The sequence below is a fragment of the Aulonocara stuartgranti genome (genome assembly GCF_965226115.1).
Source record: "Aulonocara stuartgranti genome assembly, chromosome: 17".
Taxonomy (NCBI): Eukaryota; Metazoa; Chordata; class Actinopteri; order Cichliformes; family Cichlidae; genus Aulonocara; species Aulonocara stuartgranti.
This window is the reverse complement of record NC_138953.1, coordinates 29,342,083-29,368,291: the sequence shown is the minus strand read 5'-3', so window position 1 is coordinate 29,368,291 and position 26,209 is coordinate 29,342,083. Positions and strand designations below refer to the sequence as shown.

General features: G+C 38.9%; 1 protein-coding gene across 5 annotated transcripts in view; it reads right to left on the bottom strand.

Annotated features, from left to right (window-relative positions):
• atp2b1a (ATPase plasma membrane Ca2+ transporting 1a) overlaps positions 1–26,209 on the bottom strand; it is a 142,690-nt gene that overhangs the window by 17,773 nt on the left and 98,708 nt on the right. Inside the window, exons 1-6 of one of the 5 annotated variants that reach the window (XM_082511846.1) lie at positions 22,010–22,181; positions 10,422–10,905; positions 2,456–2,653; positions 1,982–2,239; positions 1,406–1,531; positions 22–183 (exon numbers count right to left, since the gene is read on the bottom strand). In XM_082511846.1, the coding sequence (XP_082367972.1) occupies positions 22–183; positions 1,406–1,531; positions 1,982–2,239; positions 2,456–2,653; positions 10,422–10,614 (937 nt within the window). In that variant the 5' untranslated portion in view covers positions 10,615–10,905; positions 22,010–22,181. Of the gene's footprint in view, positions 1–21; positions 184–1,405; positions 1,532–1,981; positions 2,240–2,455; positions 2,654–10,421; positions 10,906–11,819; positions 11,864–21,206; positions 21,280–22,009; positions 22,182–26,209 lie in introns of those variants that run through there. The other 4 variants (XM_082511842.1, XM_082511845.1, XM_082511844.1 and 1 more) reach the window with 4 other exon arrangements.

Sequence of the window (26,209 nt, the reverse complement as noted above, 5' to 3'; positions counted from 1 at the left end):
CAAGCAGAGGAGCATACTGACTTTTTTTCTGTTTCTTCTTCTCTTCCTTCTCCTTTTTCTTTTCCTCTTCGTCGTCATCATCATCTTCCCCGCCTCCGAGTAAAGTGAAGATAATTCCAGTTTGAGAGTTGACACCCACAGCAGTGACCAACATTTTCCCTGAGCCTTCCATTACATGGGTGCCTTTGAACAGAAGAAGGAAAACAAAGTGTCAGTAAATGACATCGGGAAACAGTACCTAGGATAAATGCCCTGGTCTTTGTTTCCATATGACTTCTTTCAGGTTTCTGTTTAGACAATGGTGGCAGCTTTGTCCCTGCCGATCTTTATTTGTTCCTTTGAATGTTTCATTTTGGTTCAGTGAAAATTTTACGCTAGATTCCTTTGTTGAGAAGGTGGTTTAGCCAGGCTTTCAAGCAGTATGATGATATACACACGAGAAACTAAATGCAGGTTTTCAATTGCAGGCAATAAATACAAATGAATAGTGCACTTGAAAGTACAGAAAGAATAAGTCACTACTGCAGATACACTCCAAACCTTTAATCAACAGCCTTTAATCAAAAGCCAATTGTTAGTCTGTGTGAAATAATGGAATTCTGAGAGGCTGTAACAGTGTTGCATCTCTGGCTCTCCATTCCTCTTAAGACACGATTTAAAAAAAAAAAAAAAAAAACCCCCACACAGAAACATCAAATATCAAAAAAAACACGACAAGCTAAAGTCGGAGTAAAGGAGCGAGACCCACGAGGCTCTGACAGCCGAGGAGTGGAAAGCATTTAAAGGTTCCTGTGTTAATTAGAAGATGCTTTTCTTTCATTCGTGAGAAGGGATACGGGCCGTGCTAAGGGAAATCAAAGAGCAGTAGCGAGGCAGCGCATAAAAACACAAACACACATGACTCCTGTGCCTTGGAGGTGTGCCAGGAGAGAGCCAGATGAACTAAACAAAAGTGTTTCTCCCTATACACGTTTTTCGTGACAAAGCCATGAACTGTATTTAAAAGGGCGTTGGGGACATAGGATGGACAGAGAAAAAAAAAAAATGCTGGAAATGTTGAATGGCTGATAACTTCCGGCACTGAGAGGCAAGATCAGGAACCAATTCAGTTTCAAACATGTTTTCAACAGAACACAAGTTTCATGCTGAGCTGAATGCTAACAAATATCTGATGGTCAATTATTTTCAATTTCTGGATTATAACAGTTTATTTATGAAGATCCAGATGATCACCTGTTCTTACTGATTTCAATAAAATTTTGGATCATTTATTCAGTGCAATGAGTATTCCAGAAAATTTCTTTTAAAAGCAGTTCAATATATTGGACAACATAATCTATAAAACCTCTGAAAATTCGGTCCTTCCCAGTACGAACCAGTAAAAGGAGAAGGAGGTTCATGTTACCTGATAACAGCATTGGATCTTTTTCTGGTGTTTTCTTGACGTGGTCAGACTCCCCTGTGAGTGAGCTTTCATCGATCTTCAGATCATTGCCTTGGATGAAGACTCCGTCAGCAGGCAAGAGGTCACCTGAAACATTACAAAGCCAAACAAGCCTTTAATTTGGAGAAACAACATCTTAGTAACAGTTTAAATTGATGCCTTAATCACAGGCTCTCAAAGATTCTATGACTAAGCGAGTCATGTGAAACACTTTAGTGCTCGTCTCTTCAGAGGTTAGTGGTTATGTCAGTAATGTTCTTTTTACTGGTTTATGGATTTAAATCATTAGTGAGCTGGCTGTTGCGTTCCTCCCACGACCAGGAAAGTTAAACTTGAAGAGAAATCCTCATCTTAATCTGTGATGAACTAAAACTAAAACCTTGAACCAAGGATGACCTAAATGTGCAGTACTGTTTTCTTAATGGCCCATATAATAAACATCTTAATAAAACATAGGTTCCACAATATATCGACATTCTTAACAGATTGACTTTTTTTAACCATCAAATAAAGGCTTATGTTTAACTGAGCTCTTACCGTATTTTACTTGTGCAATGTCCCCAACCACAATCTCCGCCACAGGAATTTGAATAACTTGTCCTCCACGGACAACAGTAAATTTCTGTTCCTGCTCAATGCGGCTCTGGAGGCCTCTAAATTGCTTTTCTTTACTCCAGTCATTGAATGCTGTTACCAGCACCACACAGATAACTGACAGAAGAATGGCGGCACCCTCGATCCACCCCGCCTCTGCCTCATTTTCATCCCCACCACCACCAGCAGCTTTTCCACAGTCTGAAGGAGGATGGGGAAAAAAAAAAAACATTAACATACAAAGCATAAACTTAACACATCACCTCATGGCTCTGAGAAAAATAAATGCCATCACATCATTACATGTCACTGCAAGTATCACTAAATATATTTAACAAGAGACATAATTAAGACTGCAAACATAAGTAATATCTAGAAAAAGAAGATAAAACATAAATGTAATGAATGGTTTCTTACTTTCTCTCTCTGCATCTGGAGGTTTATAAAAAGAAAGGCCTAGTGAAACTATGGCTGCCACTTCAAGAATAATCAGCGTGACATCCTGTAGTGCCTCCCACACTAACTGCAAGAACGTTTTGGGCTTTTTGGGAGGTATAAGATTTTCCCCAAACACTGTTTTCCGCTTCTCAATATCTGCAGGCTGTCCGCTTAGACCTAGGTAGGCAAAGACAGATAAACAAAAGAAAAAAAACCTGTTAATTCATAAAATGTTAGTTTTAAACCCATCAGGGAATTTCACACAAAACAAGAAATATTTATTCACATCAGAAAAAAAGAAAAGAAAGAGAAGGCCTTAATTATGTGTCACAAAATTGGAGCGCAGATGGGTGAGTTGCTGCAGTTCACAGGGGGGGGAGCGTGTCTCACTGAAGTAAGAGTCAGTGAGCTGTGCTCTCATCAGCAGGCCTCCAAAAGCATAATTTCCAAAAGGATTCAGCATTTCTGACAGGACACTGTGGAGGACACAATGCCTGCAAACAATGACACATTCTGTGGGTATGTCAAACATTTTCACCTCTTTCAGACACGCCAGGGAATGTGAAAACTATGGTCAAATCTAATCCCCCAAAACTGCTGTTTTCAACACAATGACCAACTGACTAGGGGTTGAATCAGCTATGGACTCACAGGTGCCTATACTCACACACTACTGTCACGTTATGGAGTCATCTCTCTGATACATTACACGTCTGGCTGCCCTGAGACCCAGTCATCCATGTGTACAGAGAAGGAGCTTTCTGTAGCAACCCATTCAAATGCCTCAACATTCAAGGCAGAGTCAAATATTCAAAAGGGCCTTCGCACATTTGATGATGCATGACAGTTTTTCAGTTCTATTCATGCTAGCTGTGTGTGGGTGGGGGTGCAGACTGGATGGAGAGAGAGAGTGTGTGTGTTTATGGGAAAGAGATGGAGCAGGCCTGAGGGCTGGGGAGGAGTGACTGTGTGAAACTGCTACTGACAGGCAGATGGGGGTGGGCGGGGGTGGTCGGGGGTGAGGGTGTAAAGGACCGAGACTATTAAAGAGTAGAGATGCTGATGGCTAAACGGAAGCTGTCCTGGCAGTATCAGCGTATTAACAGGGAAAAGGATCAGCAGGGCATGGAGAGAAAGAGGAAACGACAGAAAAACAGACAAGCAGACCAGAGGCATAATAAAAACCATGACACCGCCTTGGAAACTGAGCACAGTGACAAGAGCACAGACAATAAGATACATTGTTCTTCTGATCTCATGCTGTAGGCACAGACAGTTCAAACTGCTGATTCTGATGGGGTTTTCTTTTTTATTAATATTGGAGAAGTCAAAACTCCAGCAACACTTATTGTGTTTAGAACGTCATTGTCAGGCCAACACTTTGTGTGTGAACACCGAGACTAACTACTGTTTCAACAATAATGTTCTATACACTCATGTGTTCCTGGAATTCTCCATTTAGATTTTACCCCCTCCCTATTTTGTTTTGCTTATCCAATTCGGGGGTGTAAGGCAGCTGGAGCGTAACCCAGCTCTCATAAGGTGAGGGGCAGAGTAAACACTGGGCAAGTGGCAGTCTGTTGCAGGGCTAACACAGAGAGAAAGACAACTTTTTACACTTACATTCACACCTACCAATTAACCTAACTCCATACATGTGTTTGGACCACGAAAGGAAACTGAATACCTGGAGAGCAGTGCAAACTCCAGGCCCTTGTTGGGCCCTGGGTGAAAGAACAGTGAATGGACGTGTCATTTGTGGTCATTTCATAACCAAATATCTGTTGAATTAAGAATTTAATCTCTGTAGACTCTTCTCTGGAAGAGTTTGGAAATACTTTGGATTCATTGCAAGTGATGTTGTGAGTGTTTTACGCACATCCATCATGCAGGTACAAAGACCTGACTGAAAGACCTTAAATTTTGCTTCTAGGAAATGTACTCTGATCAGGGAATAAACACCTTATTTAAATGAAGACGTTTTAAATAACAGATATGTATCATGATATAAAAGTGATACATCGTGTTGATTTCATTTTCCATCAAGTTATGGTAGTCCCACCAATTCTAGATTTCACTAATAATCTAGAATAGGTCTAATGCCAATAAAGTAGCATATAAAATATCAGAAAACTGAGTTAACATTAACACCAAATCCCAAAGTAAATGCTTTTTCCTGTTAAAATATAAACCTTGATATTTGTTTTGTGTGTGTCAGTTTGCTAACTGATGACATAATTGGGCTCTAAAAACATTTTTTTAAAAAGGCTTGAATTAAATACATTTACAGTTGATTTGTGTTTTATCCTTGCCAATTCATTATAATCAGTGAATATAGTAGGATAATGGTTGGGCTAAACTTTACTCCTGAATAAATTACTTAAATAAATAACTACAATAAAAAATGCTGACTTCAGTGAACTGCTTCATAAAATTCCAAATTGTTTCCATTGATTTCAGATGCGAGTTAATTAAAAGAGGGTATTGCCGTTTTTTTCCCCTCATTCCTACTCACCAAGCAGGTCAATAAAAACTTGTGTAAAGAAGAAAATAATCCTGTATTACTAGTTAAATGGTTAATTGACATTACAACCTAACACATACTTTTCTAAAAGAGGTGAGAAGAATGACTCACCACCAGCACAACACATTAAAAAAAAAAAAAATAGTGACTGGGTTTATCCAGCAAAGCTGACTGTTGCTGCTCCGTGGCTGTCTCTCACCATCTCCTTTAATTCTCTGTGCCTCTAATTAAAACACGCTGACAGCTAATACCCCACTCAACTTTACACCACATTTTCCCTTTGTATTATAGCAATAAATACAAGTGACAGAAGCCGATCAAGGTGTCATCTCTCCATTTGATTCACAAACAGAAAATAGGTTGGCCTTGGCCTCTTGCATCATTTTAGCCCCAGTGTCAAGCAGCTAATCATTAACCATTTAATTTGGATGCTTGTGCAAGCTGACCCATCTGAGTACTGTCATTTTCAGTCATCAGTAAGAGGTCAAGGTAAACCTTTACCCTGGGTCTGTCACAATTAAATGAGATGGGAACCACAACTAAGCATCATTGACTCAACAAACTAAGCCTGAGAAATAATTCCAAACTTGCGTTTTTATGCACACAATCAAGAAAAGAGGACTTGTGATTGTTCACTGTACAACCTTTTGTAGATTAATTTGCTAAGGAGGCGAATCAAACCTGGTGAACTGTTTTACTGTGAGTAAAATGTATAAAAAGATTCTTTATGTTGCTAAAAGGTTAACCATCAACCTATTTACATTAATATAATATGAAGCACATCTGAGTCCAATTAGGATAACTGGATTATGGGATTTCCATCACCTCTGCTTAAGTTAAGCCCCGTCCACATTTAACGTGCTTCATCATGATGATTAGTTGGTGGTTGACATTCCCGACTAGTTGAGCAGGTAACCACCTTATCAAATTAATTAGCAGTTTTATGGATTCTCAAGGATGAGAAAAGTAATCGAGACCTTAAATGGTATTTTACCTGTTAATATAATATAATAATATTGTATGTATAATAGTTAATATAACCTACTATGGTAAGATCACTTTAGAGTTTAGTTGACGGTGACAGGTAGTTTGCAATTGAAACAAGAGGAGTAATCAAAATAGTTGAGATTACAATACTGATGAATAGTCATGTTAAAAACCATATACTGATTGATTTTTTTTAATGTCTTTTTTTTTTTAACCAATGATTCCTTCAAGTTTAAATAAAAACACAAAAATAAAAATAATTATAAATGATAAATAAAGAGTCAGGCCCTAAATAGGGGATGTTTTTTTTTTTCTTTAATGTCAAGCCTTTCTCACAAGAGAAGCCATTCATCCCTGCCAGCCTGCTTCCACTTTGGGATGTCTACGGGTGCAAGGGAGCCCCAGGCGGCAGCAAGTTTGTGTGCCTCAGGAGCCATAGGGAGAGCAACAAGCAGCCAGAGCTGACAGCCAGCTGTCGCACGCCGTGGAAAGATGAGCGGGTGAGAGAACCAGAGTCATCTGGACATAAAGGTCCTGCCTTTTTCTCCAAATTAGATTAATCTAAGGAAACCTTGCGAGTTTTACTTCCTGTAGATAGAGCTTGTTGACCGAAGGCCTACTTTTAGCCATGGGGCTTACGGGGGCAATAAAGAAAAGGAGTGCATTTCAGCTATACTATATGCTGACAGACTAAACCTCATCAATCTTCAAACTTTAATCTCAGTTTCTTGACTGCATGCCCTCTACCATTACACTGACGCAATCTAGCAACAGAAAGAGCTAAACATCTGTTAAACCACCATCTATATGGCAGCTCTTACAACAGCAGGTGTCTCCAGGACCGCAGTTCTCTGTGACAGCAAGTAACACCAATTCCAGGTACAGTGTAAATTTGCAGAGATAATCTTTTGTGTGAATCTAAAGTCCACTTCACACTCTTCAACAGACAAAAACCTATTTCCACTTCTTGTAATTTTACACGCCTCTTTCTCTTATAAAAAACACTAAAATAGGGTTGTTTATAACAGCCCTCATAACTATCATTTTAACAATTTCTTCCAAAAGCCTTTTCAGAGAAAATCATGAGAGGATTTTAGGTGTTGCTGCATGTAGGAATTTATCTGCTCTAAGACAGCGTTGATTAATAAACTGAGCATTGAGACTCTCAAAGGATATCATCATCCAATTTCTGCCCTAAAAAATAGAAATCTGTGGTACTACATGTTGATCAAAGTACCATCATCACATCACTCAGGAAATTTTGAGACTACAAATAACAAAAGGCACAGTGTCTAACTAGAAAATCAATATCTCCATAGTTTTACAGAATTAGGTTGAAATGAAACAGAACTCCTCTGCACACCTTTAGTAACTAAAGCAAAACAGGAAAATAATTGTGCTCATGTATCAGTTTTCAAGCCAGAAATGACTACATGTGTATCAGCACACTTCCTAATTTCTCGCTGAACTGAACCAAACCAAGCCTGAGAGCTGTTATAACCACTCCCAGGCAAAACGCTTCAGCATATCACTTTGAATTTAGACATGAAGACAAGATATGCAGGCTTCCTGAATTACAAAGAGAAAGACTACGACTTAACAGTCCGAACCTTGACACTGAATAAGGGGGTTTCCTGTTCAAAATGACAGATACAAATAGGCTGTCAGATTTTATAAATTAGATCAACTGGATGCATACCCTGGGACCCAAGTATCAGACAATGTGAAAATAGCAATGAACAAGGGATAACTGTGAGGATTACTGCCAATAATACTAATTTAAAAGTGGCCATGACAATTTGATGAGTCTCAATATGCAAAGAAAATAAGCTACTTGGTTTGAAGAAAAAAATGCTGTGGTTTTAGCAACTGTTATATACTGTGGCATGATATCACCTACACCCATTACTGCAGCTCAACACCTTCTTGCCCCAACTGTAATAACTTCCATCTCTAAGCGAAGATGACATCACTATATGTTTTTTTTAGGCTTGACTAAGTCCCCACAAATACCAAAGAGAACAATAGCACCATTTTCACAAGCTGAAGGGCTGCTGTGAGCATTTAGTATATTTTAAAGCATATACAAGACAGAGTTTCCTTTGAAACGTTATTGCTGACTATGATATCTAATTATGCTATCGGTGTGGGGAAAAAAGAAACAGAAGCAAAAATGAAACGGGGGGGAAGTAAAAAATGATGTACAAGTGAAACCAGGTCAGACAGCTACGTGTATTAGCGAGATCGCTCCCTTCAACTCTCTCAGTAAGAAAATATTTTAGCACACACACTAAAACACTTGCCATCTAAAAAGACATCAACCCTTTCTAGCTTAAATGCCTCCACCTCTTTTTTTAGTACACTACAGTACAGTGACAAATGGGTTAAGGGTTAAAATTTGTCAAAAACCATTTTTCGTGCATTGTCTGAATAAGCTTTTGGCAGTTCTCACTGTCACAATTGAGAAAGCATAATTACATCTTTTTAAACTCACAGCACTGGCATGTTAATTATCAAAATCAATCTGAATCAGTGAATTGAAATCCAACTGAATAGGGAGCTCTCTGGTGGTCTATTAAGACTTATGTACAGACATGAAAAATAGCAGTCGTACTGCCACGATAAATTACATTTAGCCTCATGCAAATGGAGCTGGCTTTAAAGTCTTAGATTATGCAAACTAGTTAAAGCAGAGCAAGACATTAGTGCACATTCCTAACAGCTACATTTACTCAAACTTCTTTGGATGAAAAGAGCTTGGGAAGTGGAGGATTAGCAGAGGATTGGCTTCAGAGGTTCAAATAATGCCCACCCAACTAATTAGAAATCCCTTTTCAATTGTCAGGATCCTGTAATCTTAAATGATGGCTCAATTTCCCAAGCAAGGGACAAATGTGCTGATTGAAACAGTGGGTGTATACCAAGTGGAATGGGGATGTAGTCAAGCTCATCAGTACAGTCTTGTTTAAAAAAAAAAATAAACCAAAAAAACCCTGCCACTTTAGCCCAATTTATTGAAATAAATTGGGCTAAAGTGACTGTTCCCTTTGAAACCTTCAAGTAACTTGCTTTCAGTCTCATCGTTTTGGACAAGCTGAAAATCTTAAAAGCATTTTAAAAACAAGACCGTTGATATGCTGGACACCAATGAAGGCAAAACAAAAGAAAAAAAAAAGATCTGAAATGAAGGCTTAACAATGTAAACATGTCCCTAATATTCAGCTAACTTATCTTTTCATTTATTAAAATACAAATCAATACAGTAATAGGACTTCTTTGTGATTTATAAGGAAAAATGCAAAGCTAAGGGGCCTCAACTAACCACATTCTCTCTTTTTTTACAGCATACACTCAGCTGAGCAGAGGGGGAGGACAATTTACACAACAACCAATGTCACTCATGCTGAAAATATGACAGGACTCCATATTCACCAACATTACACAGCCACATGCATGTTTAGACAACTTGTGCTCCCTCAGCAGCTAAATTCCTATTCAGCAATTTTTCATTATAGTTTAGACAATGGCCCATTGCCTTTAGTAAATCTAAAGGGAGTTAGACAAACTGCACCGTGCACAAATGGCATGCGCAGTATTATCCAAGAGAGAAAAAAAAAAAGAACGTTTAAGGATTAAAGTAAGTTAATGGTACTTGCTCAAATAACAGTTGCTTTGCAGTTTTGTAAACGCTTGTATTTACCATTATTTGGTTTACTGAAGCTCAGGAGACTTTTACCTTGCACCGAGTGACTGCATACAAAGGACTGTTACAGTGAATATGTGGTGCCATTTTAATCTGGGATCAAAATGAAAATCCCCACAAATAAAGAGTTCAGTCAAGGTCATACTAGTGATTAGGCAGACTGTCTATAAAGGGAAACAGACAGAAGTAGCAGGGGAAAAAAAGAAAGAAAAGATAGGCGCCATCAAAAGCAACCTACTTGGGTTTCACTATACCCTAAATGGAATTTTCCCCCCAATTCTTCTAATTATTAGCTTATGAATTTAATATTGAAGAAGACAGTCACAAAAGAGAAAGTCACTGCTTTACTACCAAGCCTTACAGAGTCCTGTTTTGTCCTCCACATGTGGGACATTTACCTGCCTGCAGACTGGTACTGTGCCCAAGCAAACAGCTGGTCTGTCTGAAACCTGCACACATAGTCAGAGAGGTGAAAAGGGAGAAAAGGAGGGTGTGTGGGACATATCCACACAGGCCTTGAAATAGAGCAGGACTGGCCCAGGTCAGAGCCAGTCTGCCTGGCCACCTGTCTGGTTTGTGAAAGCTTCCAAGGAAGTCATGTCAAGGCAATCAATAATGTGGATGACACACCTCCTAAACTATGTGTGCACCACATTGTCATTCCCAAAACTAAAACTGTCATGCTGTAAATGATCAAACTCAAATCATGTTGAGTAAAAGTGTTACTATACCATCTATTGGTGATGTTTTTAACCGGTTGCAGAGTCCTTGAATATCCCCATAATATTCCGCAATTTTGGTTACTGCCTCAGCGCTCCTCAGTTCCATTAACCCACGCAGTTCTTTTAGTGTGCAGCCAAACTCTCCATCATGATTGGCCTCCACTATGGAGTTCTTCACCCCACTGTACGAGTTGTTCGCCATCTTCTTACTGCCTCCCCAGTCTATTGCAAAGTGTTGCTGCTTTGACTTGACAGCAGGGGTTTAAAAACACCCAAAAAAAAGGGCTGTCCTGGAAATTCTTAAATCCTCAAGAGTGTGAACACAGTGACAGTTCCCATAAACAGCCAACAGGCCCTTCACAGGCAGCTGGAGTCATATGCCAGGTAGAAGGGATATTATGAAACAAGCCATTTCCCTGGGAGAGCTGAGTTCCTATTCTTTCATGGTGACTGAGGATCACCCACAGAGCCAGAGATCACCATGCATCCAGATCTGGAAGAGAAGAGCAAACATAAAAAGAAATTTGTCAATATTCACACTAAAATGGGCCATTACATGAAGAGGGGGGTTAAAATTCATTTACTGACATAGCGCTTATGCTAACTAATATCTGGCCAGGAAAACATTTCATTTTCAGTATATAACCTACCAAGCTGGAGGCAGCTGAGACAAGTAGCTGCGTTATTAGCAGAACTGCCTCTAATCAATTGGCAAGAGATTCTGATTAGTTTTACTTAAGTTGCAATAAAATAATTTTGCCATCAAGATAAAACTCTTGACTAGTAATGAGCACTCTTTTTCTTGGTTAAAGCTTCTTGAGCATTATGTACTGGTTATCTACTGTTAACAGAGCTTCAACAACACTTTTACACATTTTTCTTGCCTCTTGCATGAGTTGGACTTGAATGAGGCATAAAGTGATTAAAAACAGAACATATTCAAACAATAACAAAATAATAACCATGTTAAACAATGTTGAAGCCAAAGCATGACAGTTCAACCAACTAACAGACCTCATGGACAAGCACAATAAACCACAAGACCATTTTCTATCTGCTTTTTAGTTACAATTCAAATTCATGTTTCTGTTTTTCCTATTAATATAAACTGTTCCTCATCTGATAAATAAAGATGTTGCCTGCTGTACAGATTGTGAAAGGCAATTTTTTGAATTGTGATAAATAATAGGCTTTGTTGTTGGTCTTCTACCTTATCTGTATTAATAAATAAACAAACAGCAGACCCTGATACAACATAAAGTCACTGTTTCAAATACAAATGTTGTTGAAAAGACATTACAAAGTGCATATCAAATCTTGAAGCCAGCACGGCAGAAGATCTCTCTATAATGACCATAGCTACAAGGTGGAGCAAAAAAGATTAGTGCAATTAAACCAGGTGTTTACCTTAAGTTTATTGCTTTGCACTTGAAGGTATGCTCTGCGTAGTCAGCCCATTCTCCCCTGTCATTTTATACAGAAACGCTTGTTGGCAAGCTTTTACTGCACTTACAGTAAATTATTGGGTTACGTTTGACTTCAGTAATGTTATCTTAACTTCTTTACAGAGAGCAGAGGACACAGTGAACACATACACACATACTCTAAAACCAGGGGCAGATGAGAGAAAATAAGCTGACCATAAAGGATAGAAAAACAGTACAAACTCTTACACCCTGCTGTAATAAATAAGTGCACAAAAATCAGGTAACACTTTTCACTTCTTGGGATAGGAGCATAAAGCCCCTTGTCTTTAAAGTCATTCCAGCCAAATTTGTAAAATTAAGATTTCACAGAGACCTGTTGTAAACAAAATGGGATTACTTCAATATTTTATCAAAATCAACAGAACCTTTGATCATCACATTCTAATCAGTCTATACTTGAGTCCAAGTGAACATTTAAGGAAGAATTCCTGGGCTCATAGAATCATACATGAGGACAAAGTGAATACATAATAACATCTTGCTTGCAATACCAGAAATCCTGCTACTGTGTTGTAAGCCTGAACATAAACACCACTTTAACATGATGCGAGGGATGTGAAACAGGCCTTCTGATCCATATGAGTAAGAAGTCTCATGGACCTGATAAATCTTTTTTTAAAAATAGGTTTTTACAGGCACAGCATGGACCTAATGTATGATGATGTTTTAGTCCCCGTTTTCTAAATCTACTTTTCCCAATTAATGATGAAAATCTTAAAACAAACAAACCCACATGAAAATCGATATTTTAAGGTAAACTGGGCATGTCCTTGACCCTATGCAGTTTGCTTACAGGCCACAGATAGGAGCAGTATATGTCACAATAACCTTGTTCAACCTGCATGTTAAACACTTCCTTGTGCTAGTTTTCAGCTTTCAGCCCAATCCTCATGTTTTAATCAGAAGAGAGCAATTTGACCTGAATAAAAAGTCTTCTGGGCTGGATTCTTGACTTTTTAACTAACACGATTCAAAAAGTCTGGAGAAATGGGATCAAATCCAATCAAGTCTGCTCCTCAACTGGCTACCCACAGGGATGCACACTCTTGCGCTCATTATTTATCCTGCACACAAATATGTGTTAGAGCAGGTATGAAAACAGGACCATTTTAAAGTATGTGAATAACTCTGTTACTGTTAGTCAGCTCCAGGATAATGGGATCAGCTACGGCCCAGTACTTGATGATTTTGTTAAAAAGGTATAATGAGTCTTCAATTAAATGTAACTAAGACAAAATATATGATCACCGATTTTAGAAAGTGCACTCATACACAAGAGATCACGTCCATTATGAGTGAGGGAATGTGCTTAATCATAGAAATATCTCAGAACAATTATTGATTCAAAGCGAAACTTTGAAGCAAACTGTGAAGCTGTGTGCAAAAAACTAAACTCCACAATGATACAACCATGATGATTTCATTTAATCCTATTCTCACTGAATCCATTTTCTCCTTGCCCTTGGTGTCAGGTCTAATACATTTATCTGTAAAGAACAGAAACTCATTCAAACAAATTGCCAGACCACCTGACAAACTAACTTATGAGCCACTGTTTGAGAGAAAGATTTCTAGCCCCAAACTGTTGAACAACACAGTTTAAAAACTGCTTCACTGCAGCAGCTTTCACTTAGATGAACAAATCCATAGCTTTACAATCCTATGCCAGGTGAATTCATTATTATGTTTTTATTCATTTCTTTAGTGTTTTGTATTACGCTTATCTGTTGTCTCTGTTTGTATTGAATATGTGCGTGCAAGGATGGATGACTCACTACTGCAGACCAAATCAACCTACGGGTATAAATAAAGTAACTTGAACCTGAACCTGCTACCCTTGAATATGACTACTACACTAAAATAAGTATAATTTAAATAACTTCAAGTTTAGTCTGCCTGATGAAGAGCTTCTAATACAACATTACAGTCAAATCTTTTCGACTAAACACCCCTATTTATTCTAGACTACATCAGTCCCTTTGCCATTTCAACAGAAAGTCTCTCACAATTAAATTTAAAAACAAATCACAGTCATAAAGCCCCTGGCTTCCCTGCTGTGTGACTCCTGGGGTGCCGTAGTGAACAAGGGCCAACTGACTGATTACCCTAGGAAAAGCCTTTTGTTTAATCTAATTAAGACTATCTGTCACATGAGGGACCTCCATGGTGCTCTACATGGGAGAGTCCATTCCAATGAGAGGCTGCTGTCCATTCAGTGTTAATCAGACTAACACAATGTGGCTCATTCACGTCAACCAGGTTGATACAAATATGTCTTGGAGAAGCTCGGATGAGAAAGCAACCTCCTAATAAAACTACAGAGGCTGAAGCATAGCAAGTGTACATCTGTTTTAGGAAAGGTTTGATTTTATTGATTTCTTCATTTCAGAAGGAACAAAACTGGATTTATGGCTGAGATCTAACAAGATGGGCCCAGTTTCTATATGAAATCACTACTATACTAAAAGCCATGTCAAACTAATCTTGCATTGCACAAGGAATCTGGACCCAGCCATCTGATCCATTAGGAAAGGCACCAGTGGGGGTACACGGGAACATTAAGCCATGTCTGGAAATAACACTGGGGATACTTTACTTGCTTTTTCTCACTTTCTACATTTCAAACAGTAACACAAATGCACCTTTGCATGATTTGTGCTGCCCAGAGATTTAGGCTCTTCATTCCTGATGTGGCATTTTCATTTTTATTCTTGAGTATAATCACAATCTACTCTGGCAAAATACACAGACATGAATACACACCCCAAACTCAAAGCGCAAGACTTTATAGTGTTGTCAAACAATATATAAATTTATATATTAAAAAAGGTGACATTGTATTTCAGCAATAGCCATTCCAAGCAAATGACACATATTTTAATCCCAGGAATTTCTGTCAAGAAACTGGGTTCCTTATGGCTGCTGGCTGTCTGTGTTTCCACTGTCGTCTAAACACTGATGGCTCTTTTTACAGGCCATTAATAAAATAAAACTTCACAACAAACTGATTCACTCCCTTCCTGTATGTGGTACTAATTAGGGGTGGGGGGAAAAAAAAATCGATACTGTGTAGTATCGTGATATTTTGTTTGCTAATAATGTATCGATACAGGGACAGCAGAAATCGATATTTTGTTACAAAAAACGTTTTTGTGGACTGGAACATGCTGATCAACATGCTCTGACTTCAGAGCATGTTGATCAGCTCCTTTTTCTGAGCAAGAACCCTGACATTCCTTCACTGTCCAAATGTGTTTAACTTTTTTTTGGCAGCAATAAACATGACAGTTTACTTATTTTAATTTAAGACATGTTTTATTTTAATTAAGTTTAAAACTTTTTTATTTAATGTAAAATTATATTTTGTTTTAATTTACTTTCAAATTCTTCAGTTGCTGAATGGGCTGCATAGTTTTCATAAATTGCATAGTTCAGAATAGCTATAATTGTACCAGATGGTTGCATTCAGTTAAGTTGGACTAGACTGTAATACAAACCGTTCAGTTTGTCAACAATAAAACTGACTGAAATGAGAGAAAGACTGAGTGCGAGACTTTGATATTAGATAAAATGAATATTGATAAAGTTTACTTTTATGTACAGAATCTGAATATCGCAAAATGTTTTAAAAAATTGCAATAATATCGTATCGTGCGTTAAGTATTGTGATAATATCGTATCGTGGGATGTATGGCAATTCCCACCTCTAGTACTAATTGAGATCAGTAGAAATGTTAGAAAAGCAGCATTCCCACCCGTTAGTTTCCTTCACCTCTGAAAAATACTAGCCAAGAGCAAGAAGCAAGTCATTTGTTGTTGTTTGATTGCAGTGATGAAATTATTTCCTATGTAGTAAATGCAGCTGTAGTCAGGATAGTTTTGGAATTCTTTGTACCAGATCAAGTCCACAAATCCCACCAACCTGACACAGGTGAATTTCAGGGTAGACCATCTTGTACCCTAAAGAAAGCATGTGACTTTCTAAATTTGTTAATGGCCTCAAAAGTACTTGCATCAAGTGGCAGGACTTTAACTTGCTTCGAGCACCATATGGACTATTCAAGACAAGCCTATAATTTTCAGTGTAATTCACTGCACCTCCCACCCCATGTCTTACTATAACATTCACACCCCCTAACCCAACATGCAGCAACAATGCCAAGATGAAAGAAGTGCCAACATTTGCTGCCCTGGGTCAGTTTCGGGTTGCAGTGCAGCTCAAATGTTACAACAGTGGAAAATGATTGTGATTGGATCTCCAAGCCAACAGCTGGCATGGTATGGCTGAATGACAGAGGCCAGAGTTAACCCTTTCCAAGCCTCAGTAGCAGACCGATAACTCAGGGTGGATGTGTGCTGGTTTAACCCAAGAATTACAGACATGCACATCACAAGGCTATTCAAAACTACAGTCACAATGAATCCCCTACAAAGAAGATTGCAGCAATTGGGAACAAGTAGACAGGACAATAGTGATGGATGTGTCATAAATATACTTATGTCTTTGTTTCCATGTTAAGGAAACCCTCTGGCAATTTGAATACCTTTATGTGCCAACAACTTGATGCAAGTCAAGGATAGCAATTCTAGGGATCCCTCTGCAATGGAGCTGCCTAATGCGAGAGGTGATATTTTTAGCTTCCCCTAGACTGTCCCCTCCCCCCACTGCTAGCCATTGCCGAACTGGGTCAGGCCATGTAAATGTGGAGGGTACAAAGCAGAGACACCCAGCCATCCTTGTGCTGTGTGGCTTGCAGCTGAGAGTGCTACTTCATCCCACCGACTGGAACCTCTACGTAGCTCTCAAACGCTGTCAGGCTGCCAGTTCATGAGAACGCACAGTCAGTGGTGTCACCGTCAACACGCTTTTCCTCTCCAGCTCCTTTTACTGCATGTATGGAAGGACACGTAACAGCATTTGAAATGAAAGTAAACAATCATCTTTTCCTCCAAAAACTAAGGCTGCTGGATAAATAGAAATAACATTTTATATATGCATTTCACTGTCTATCATATTATATTTATAGATCAATTTATGGACACTTTAAGACTACCGCGTTATTTTAAAAACATTTATTTGTGCTCTAATATTATTAAATATAGTCTTCGTACATTTTTTTTTCTTTGTGTGTTCTGTCTTGTAGGTAAGCAGATGTAAATTGTTTTTTGGAACAACATGATTTCCAAAAAAAAAAAAAAAAAAATTCTGGTGCAGTATGTAAAACTTTGTACTGATAACAAGCCAGCTATACACATTTTTTTTAACCCCCACCTGGTAGAGTTTCAATAAACATTTGTGGATTCATTCCTAGTTGTGAATTTCCCTGACCTGTGTACAATTATAAGGCACTACTGCCCGAGGGCACAAATTTGACCACCATTCAGTGCTTTATAGTATTATGCTTCATAAATGATGAAATTCTTTTTTGCAAGTGAATGTTGAAAAATATTAATTTTAAATTAATTAATTAATTAAATTTAAGTTATCATTATAACTATTTGCCAATGCAATTTTACAAGGATGTTAATGCCTGTCTGTGTTACTTCTAAAAGCCTCTCTCTGTTTTTATACCCAATCATTTTACCAACCTGTTTGCAACAGATCTGATTAGTGTTGAGACTTTCGACCACTTTAAGCAATTAAAAATTTAGCATTTACTTTTCAAACCTTTTAAGGAACAGGTTGTACTTTTCTTTTTGAACCTTTGTGCCAACAAAAAGAATTTGCTATACAACAAGCAGTACGAATTTGAAAAGCATAAGCAGTAATATCTTAAATTTACCAACAAATAGTTTGACGCTGTCTTACAAAAGCAATGCAGGTGAAACACATTCTTATAGACCGGTTTTTAACCTCTTACATAACAACAGAACAGACAAGTTATAAAATTTAGTACATAGTGGCCATCTAGGCACATGAAGACTGACCGGTTTCTCAAAACTGTTTATATTAACATTTATAGAGCATGTCAAAAATAATTGTTGCTACATACATAAATGAGGGGAAAGCTGGGCATTTAAATAAGTAAAACTGAGAAACTGACCACATGAGTATTTTTGAGTGCTGGAAGACTGTCCTGTTGTTAAAGTTGTATTCTTACCCTCCACCCCCCACTGTTAAAAATAAATAAATAAATAATTTTTTGGACAAATTCAGAATTAAAATTTCAACATTTACCTACAGAATTTGTTATCATCAAATCAAACATGCCCCTTTTCTTTCATAGTACTGGCCACAGAAATACTATACATGAATATAAAAATTTTACTGCTTTCTACTAATTTCCTCCTGTCAAAGATGTAAATGCACAGCAAGAGGTATGGTTTTATTGAGCTTTTGCATAGCATTTCATGTGCATAGGATTGAAAATGTTCCAAAATGAGGCATCTTTCATTGAGGCACTTTGAAGATCAGAGGCTTTCTGTGTTCTTGCTTATGTGCGATACCACAGACCAGATCGGTGGCCTGGGGTCCTGCTGCCCCATCATTATCTGCTGCAGTCTGAAATTGCTGTTGCCATCGTTTCAGTTTTAGGATGCACAATTGTTGACTTGTGCATTATATATTTCACAAAAAAACTGTGGTACAGAATGCATTGCTATGGTTTAACACATGTCATGCATGTGTTCTGCATTCATTGTGACGAAACCACTTGCTGTAACTGTTAATAAATAGCCTAAGTGAAAATGTATACTAGAAAGAAAGTTTTGAAGCTTTAAGGAACAGACAAATGATTTCATGATCCACATGATTGCATTTGATTCAAATAAAAATTCAAGTGGTATTTCAGGGAGTGATTGTTTCCCACAAATACACTGCTCTGACTTGATTAGGCAGGAATTGCTCTCTCATTGGCTCCACCGTATGATATTACTTGCCCAAGATTTTCAGAGCATGCTACAATGGCAGTTTAAATGTGTAGAGAAGATTACACCAGAGCAGGACTGTATACTGTATGCCACAAGTGATAACATCCAAGACAACCAGCAATGCTTTATGATGAGAGAAGTTGAGGTCTGGAAGTATGCTTCTATTATATAAGCTCAATGACGCTGAAGTTCAAATGAACAAATAATAATAATAATAATAATACAGTTAAATCATCTAGCCCACTTTAAAAATGTCCCTTTAATCATTGCCACGTCAAACCATGGAGCCCACCATGTTGCAGAGATGCCAAAACTAACATAAATGTCCGTCAGACTGACTGGTAGCATATTTAGACCTTCTGACAGTCTTCAGGGCTATTTTGCAGCACGTGCTTTGCAATTATTTTAATTAGGCACAATCCCAGTATATAATAACTTTTGCCAATCTTCAATTATAGTACATTTGATCTCCTGAAATTAAAAACTGAAGCATATAACTGGTAGTCACACCTGTGTAATTTGTTTCTCGTGCCAAGTTAAACAAGATTTAAATGAACAAGTAGTAATGAATGACTAAAAGACCCTGTAACCTAAAACCCCTGCTTGAAATAATCTTGACCTTACAATCCACACACAGTAAGAAAGATAAGTAAAATGCCATCATTGGTAAATGTTACCATGAATACATGACACTGGTTCAAAACCACACTATATTTAGCTTTCCATGCTGGTTTACATGAGGCTTAACGCCACCTTAGATTAATGACCTGCAGTGGTCACCTCAGTGAAATAATGCTTTAAACTAGCAATTATAAACATTAAACTTGAAGAATTACAGAGTACACTAAGGACAAATGTTAGTAATTTGTCTTAATGTTGGGCTTATAGTTGTCTGCAGTGCAGAGCATGACAATGAAATAAGTGAACATGTGAACCAGCAGCTGTAAGAGGAACTCATCCATGATGAGTTAGGAACAGACTTGGCAGGCGACAACTGCCTGGAAGAAAGTATACCAGATATGCGGCATTACTTCACAGTGGCTATAGCAGTTATCTCAGCAGCAAGGAGCATGTAAGATTGGTGAGAACAACATTCTTCAGCACAGAAAGAAAGAAAAAACATGCACCGCTGAAAAGGACGTAGAGGTGTGGTCTTGAAAGGTTGATTTTCTACAAATGAACTAATGAGCCACAAAGGTCAGGTGATCTTCCCTCTGAAATATAACAATTTTTTGAAAAAAAAAAAAAAAGTATTCAAATATCTACTGACTCATATTAGTCACTCAAGTAGAGGGGTAATGTCTATAATCAGCCATTAGGGAAAAAAAAGGTGGCACAGCGAAGAATAAGAAAAGATATTTTTGTCATTCTTGAGTGACAGCAACAGTCTGAGTTCAAAGGGCTCAGACAAGGCAACAGATTGTGTTACTGATGATCTAAGTGAATCATTAAACAAACTCAATTTCTATATGCTGCGCTAGACAGCTACAATGAAGCATTACTCACAGCTAAACCTGAAAAAAAAAAAATAGACTTCTAACGCAGTATTAGCTAGAAAATTCAAACATATCTCCAAACTGAATCACAGCAACTGTCATTGCAGCTAATACAATATTGTGCAGCAAGATATTGTGATTATAAAATCCGTGTAATTGCTTATCTGTCATTATATTATTTAACAAGACCAGAGTACAGATGACTACTACAGGTGACTAGCACGCTCTGTGTCACCGAGTTTTATGTTCAGCGTCTTTTCATACAACTACAATAATAGAATGTAGAATCACAAGTCATTATACAAACACTGAAAGACATTGCTGGCGCTGCAGCAAGCTGGGTGCTATTTAATTGGATAAGGAGTGATCCCTTCAACTAGACACCAAAAGGTGCTCTGTGGCTGCACTCCACATCGACCTGGATACTGCAGGTAATGTCTGAGTGCACCAATCTATATTACGTCGTCAATCAAGATTAAGAGTGTAACGTTAACGTACGTAATCATCTTGCAGTACCTGGAAGCCCTAAGAAATACGAGATACATTACGGGCAAGTGGAAGGTAATTTAAAGAGACGAGCTGCAGTCAGTGTGTGAGTTTCTATTGCCGTGCAAGTATGAAATAAGCGTTGTTCTTTCAGTAGCGTTACGGACGACAAGTGGCAGTTTTTTTCCCCTTAGTTCGGAAATAACCTGACAGTTTTGCCATACCAGGACATTTAAGAGTGGTAAACAGCCATACTTGCTCAAATGGGTTTCTCGTAATTGTTTCGAGGAGGTTAGGAGATTGGGACTTGAGATTAAAACCTACTAGTTGCGGTCAAATTATTGTCTTCAGAATACGGTACAAATTAAAGTGTTGGACAACAGAATGCGACACCAGCAAATGACAACCCCAGAAAATGATGTTAGTCAATAAACGAAGGTTCAAAACACGCTTACTGTGGTGACAGAGAGCAGAAATGACTAACGCGGTTTTATGGGTTCCCCGAGTTGCCCGTATTGAGTGTGTTGAGCAACCGCAGCGCGTGGACTCCCAGCGCTCGCGGAATATAGTTCCAGGCCGTTTAGCAGTATTACTCCACTAACGTTAGGTATCTGCATATAAAACGGGAACTGCGAGGCGTTAGACAAGCTGAATGACATATCACCATGTAACATGCAATGCAGGCAACTTTCTATTAAAGATATTAAGGTCCATAGTTGAAGTGTTATTTAACAGCGGGACCCCGCGAGGAGCAACCAAGTCGAAACGTTAATGTGCAGCCCAACAGATATGTTATTAAAAAAAATAACAGCGGTCCTGACTAGCGTACACGGTTAGCAAACTAGCACTAATGCGTTAGCTTATGCTGACTGCAAAGAGGGGAAATTCACAAAAGATACTTCCAACAGACTGACAAGTCTAAAAACTTAGCCATGAGCCATGCAGAAGTCCCAAGCAAACTATGCACAAGCGAATGGAATCTGGCAGCATCCCGGGCTGATTAGCTACCTGTGTTGGAAAACGAACCGCCCCATGTCAGTATCCCTCCAAGATAGCTAACATTAGCTTGGTATACCGCTAACTACCCAAGGCAAGCTACCCACAGTGGTTGGCCCTCGTTGATCAGTGCACACACAAAAAAGAAGACCTTAACCGGTTATGGGGTTACATGCAACATCCAAAATCACTTGGAAAGATCAATTATTGTGTGGCATTTTGCCGCGCTAATAGAGAAAAATATAAGTAAAATAATACTTACTCCGTCCTCTGAAGAGCACCCCAGCTCCCTTTCTCTCTTTAACTCCCCCTCAGTCTCACCAAAGACTAGACTCTCTCCCCTGATCTGAGGTATAATCCCGCCCACTGCGCTGTCACAACCAAAGCCTGCAAACCTCACACTGCCAAGATAGTTCCTATCTCCCTCGAGCTCATGAAAACCCATGTCACTTTGACCGGAAATCATATGAGACATGCGTGCGGTGGAAAAGCGGGATGATGTTGCCGCAACTCACGTGGCTGACTGCTGAGATAATAATCTCTTTATGTTTAATTACAGAACAGATGCAGACCAAGACCACCTATTTGTTTTTTAATGCAACACGATGAAGGGTGCGTGTCTCACAGCGGTATTGTTGCATCTCTATGATTTAAAAATGCTAAAATCAAGCTGAAGCGATATCGGGGATATCGTGAGAGACAACCGACCAAAAAATAACGTTGTAAAAGTGGAACTCGACGATGGCGGAAGTACACCAAGGTGAACCATTTCGCCTCGCCTTTTTCATTTCTGTCACAACACCGCCAGGGACATGTGATGCACGTCAAAAGGAGGATGGGTATGGACCGCTGGTGTGGATTCCCATTGGCTTAGCCAGCATATCAGTCGCCTATGGAAACGGTTACGTCATGATCCCCTAGTACTCCTTCTTTGCTCCCGTGTAGCTTTATAATAACAGGATTATTCAACAGTCCCCCCCAATCATATGATGCAGCCTGCAGACAGTAGGTAACGAAAACGCATCGGTTTTGCTGTCCGGGCGACTCAACCCCACCTAGGCTGCACGAGGCTCTTCCCCTCGACGCCTAATCAAACCTGACGTTATTCTTTCCATGACGTAGTGCGTTTTTTCTCTCTTCACCAGATTCAATGCGTGTATTCTTTGCGATTCCTTCAGTCCTCTCGGGGAGTCACACACTCTGCACAATCAGCCTCCTTATTACTTGGGGCAGCTGTCAATGAAATGCAAACAGCAATGTGAGCCATTAAACCGATGTGACAGAAATTTAACAGCGTTTTGGTACTGCAATAAATTGCAGCACAAGTCCCCTGTAATTGCCTAATATGTTTTTTTTAATGTAACAGAGAGTGCAAGGTGTTAATTGGAATTAGAAAGTCTGTGATCCAGAATTCAGACAAGGTGGTTATTGCAAAACCCATCTGAACTTTGCACAAACCAAGTCAGGTATAGAAACTGCTATTTGACAAGCATACAATACTTTAAAAAATAAAAAAAAGAAAGATTAGTTGTGGTAGATCATAAACAGAAAATAACCATGGCCAGGGTCAAAACTCAGTGTAATACACTTGCTGTCTGGACATAATGGGATTTATCATTAACATGAGTGCCTTGAGTGCACGGCAGCAGCTGCCTCTTCAGAAAGGTCCAACGTGTTTAGGCTTGTGTGCAAATTAAAAGTTGGAAAATATCATTTCAGAATTTCCGAGTCAGACAGACGTCAAGCGGAGAAAAGAGATTTGGAAAGAAAGAGGAAGAGAAGAAGCCGGGGGGAAAAAAAACCCAACTTGATTTATGTAAGATGACTTGTGCAATCATTTGGCCTTATGTCTTTGTGATTTGACTTTAATGGCTCAGTCTAAAGCAGAATGAGGAACAATCAGTCAAAATGCATAGATAGGAAAAAAAAACAAAAACCCAAAAAATGTTGTTCGCAGAAGCTGCTAAATGATGGCTGTGCCTCACATGTGCTCCCACACTCCCTTCGCACATTGTGAGCTGTCAGTTTTCTGCTCTAAAACTTTAGAGCTGTAGCTGCAGCTGCAGCAGTGCTTAGATGCTGATGTTTTTTCCCCTGTACGCCCAGCAGTAACACGGGCCTCATGTGAACAAGCTTTGGCACACAGACTTTGCTCCACAGGCCTTTAAACCCTATAGTGCCAAAGAAGCGACAAGATCTATTTTTATGTCTGCCATTTTTGCAGTTCACTGTCAGTGGTTTTGGTGGCTTCCTAAGTTGCAGCCTGCAGTGCTTTGTGTTGGCCAACCCAGAGCAAATGTTAGGTCATTCACTGACCCCCGAGGGCATCTCTTTCTCTCTTCTTCAGTCCATCAGTCTGTGCATCAGCCCTTCTTCTTTATCTGAACCAGAGGACACACTTTAGGTAATGGTAGGAATGCAAATATAGATTCATAATGGATCTTTACAATCCATATCAAACATATATGAGGACTGTAGATCAGCTGGCCTGCTCTGGAGGAAAGTTGAAGATTTTCGGGGATATCTTTATTCATGTTGTTCAGTCTGGCTCATTTCAGGGGTAGCAAATGAATCTGAAAGATCATAAATTAAGATATTGTTCAGTTTGTACAAAAATGCATGAAAGAATCTTTAGAGGGGACAGCTCTTTACTTCCTGCTTCCTGTTTTTGTGCTAATCAACTGTAAACCTTTCATTTCACCGTTAACCTTAATGTGTATAAGCAGAGCACATAGAGTGTAGTGGTTTACATATTCACTTCACAAGAAAGATCTCAGGTTTGATCCTGGGAGGAAACACAAATCCTTTTGGAAGGGCACCCGGCATTAAAAAAGCCAAATAAAACACACGGAGCTTACATGCTGCGGCAACCCTTTGTGAATAATGGAACATAAAGCATGCATGCATATTTTAACTGTAAACCATTAGAATTCATTACAAAACGTCAGTAAAAAACAAAGCTTTTCCATGATAACGTTTTCTTTCTAGGCTGTGAATGATGTTTGCAATGTCTTTTCTAAAACTGACAGAAAATAAATTGGAATTCTGCCTCGTACCATCACTCCGTGCTTGTTCACTTGAAACCACTTAATCTTTCAATCCATTTAAACACTTATGGACCACAGAAGCGAGCAATATGATGAAGACTCGCACCAAGGGCCTTTTAGTTGTATGGGAAACAATCTAGATGCAGGTTGTTAATGGCAAAAGTGAATTGTTTAGCCCTGAAAGTTGAGTGGAAATGACCACGTGTGTGTCTACGAACGCCAGAAACCAAACCATTGCAGAAATCCTCCTGGTTTTTAATTCTTGAGGAAATTGCATCTATGCAAATAGCGGGACTCTCTGAGAGCCATGTTGAGTTTTCAAATTGAGGAGACCAATCATTTTCCCCACAGCTGTTGCTGAATCTCTCTGTTGACTCAGTTTCTTGATGGAAATTTGCCATATGCTCTGGAGCATCTTGTGAACTACAGTAAATGTCAAGTGTCATTAGCTTGTGTGCATGCTAATGTCTTGTTCATGCTGTTTGAGTAAGCATTAATGATGAAGCATGCCAAAATGCACTCAAAAAGGGGACGTTGCCTTCAGGGTAACTTTTGCATGTATTGCAAAAATGCTCAAAACAGAACCTCATTTAATAATTTAGGTTAAAGGTAAACACATGGTCGCATTGAGGCGGATAGTCAGGGGAGGCAAAAAAGTTAAGCAACACAGCTTTGGTAAGCGTGATTATTCGTTCATCCCAACATAGAGCTTTAATTACTGGGGTACTGTTCTACACACCATGAGACAACATAGCTTGACAAATAATTGCAGGTTCGGTTTGAAAAGCGTCTAGCAACCGGCACTGTATGAATGTGTCTGCTGTTGTGTGAGGAACATTGTTGCAGACTCTGCAGCTTATCACATTTTCAGACAACACGCGGCTCTGAACTGATTAAGACATTTGCACAAAGAAAAAAGCCAAAGGGAATGGAAAACAGAAGCCACAGAAAGATTATCAGTTAATTCCTAAACACTTTTCTAAATAAACACATGACTGCGGTGGAAATGCCTGTGTTGCACCAGCAGATCATGTGCCTCTTGAGGTGAGGCAAGTGGAAAATGTGAACATGAAGATGTCTCATTAGCAGACTTACATAGCCGGGTCCCTATCAGTCAGGACATGCTGTATGAATATTGCTTCCTTTGGTCAGCGATCTATCTACACCACTTTGTTTCTTCAGCGGACATCTCATTTTCCACTGGCTCAGCACATTGGCAAAGCGTTAGACATAGAGGTGTGGGGAGTGACTTCCTCCTTTTGAAGAGGAAGAGGAAAAACAGTGTTCCATACTTGAGAGAAAGACTGTTGATCACGGATGTTGATGTGTAAGAATTTTCCAATTGCAAATTAATCAGAAGTCCACTTTCTAAGTATTTATACATAAATCTCACTTTATGTGATGTTAATATGTCA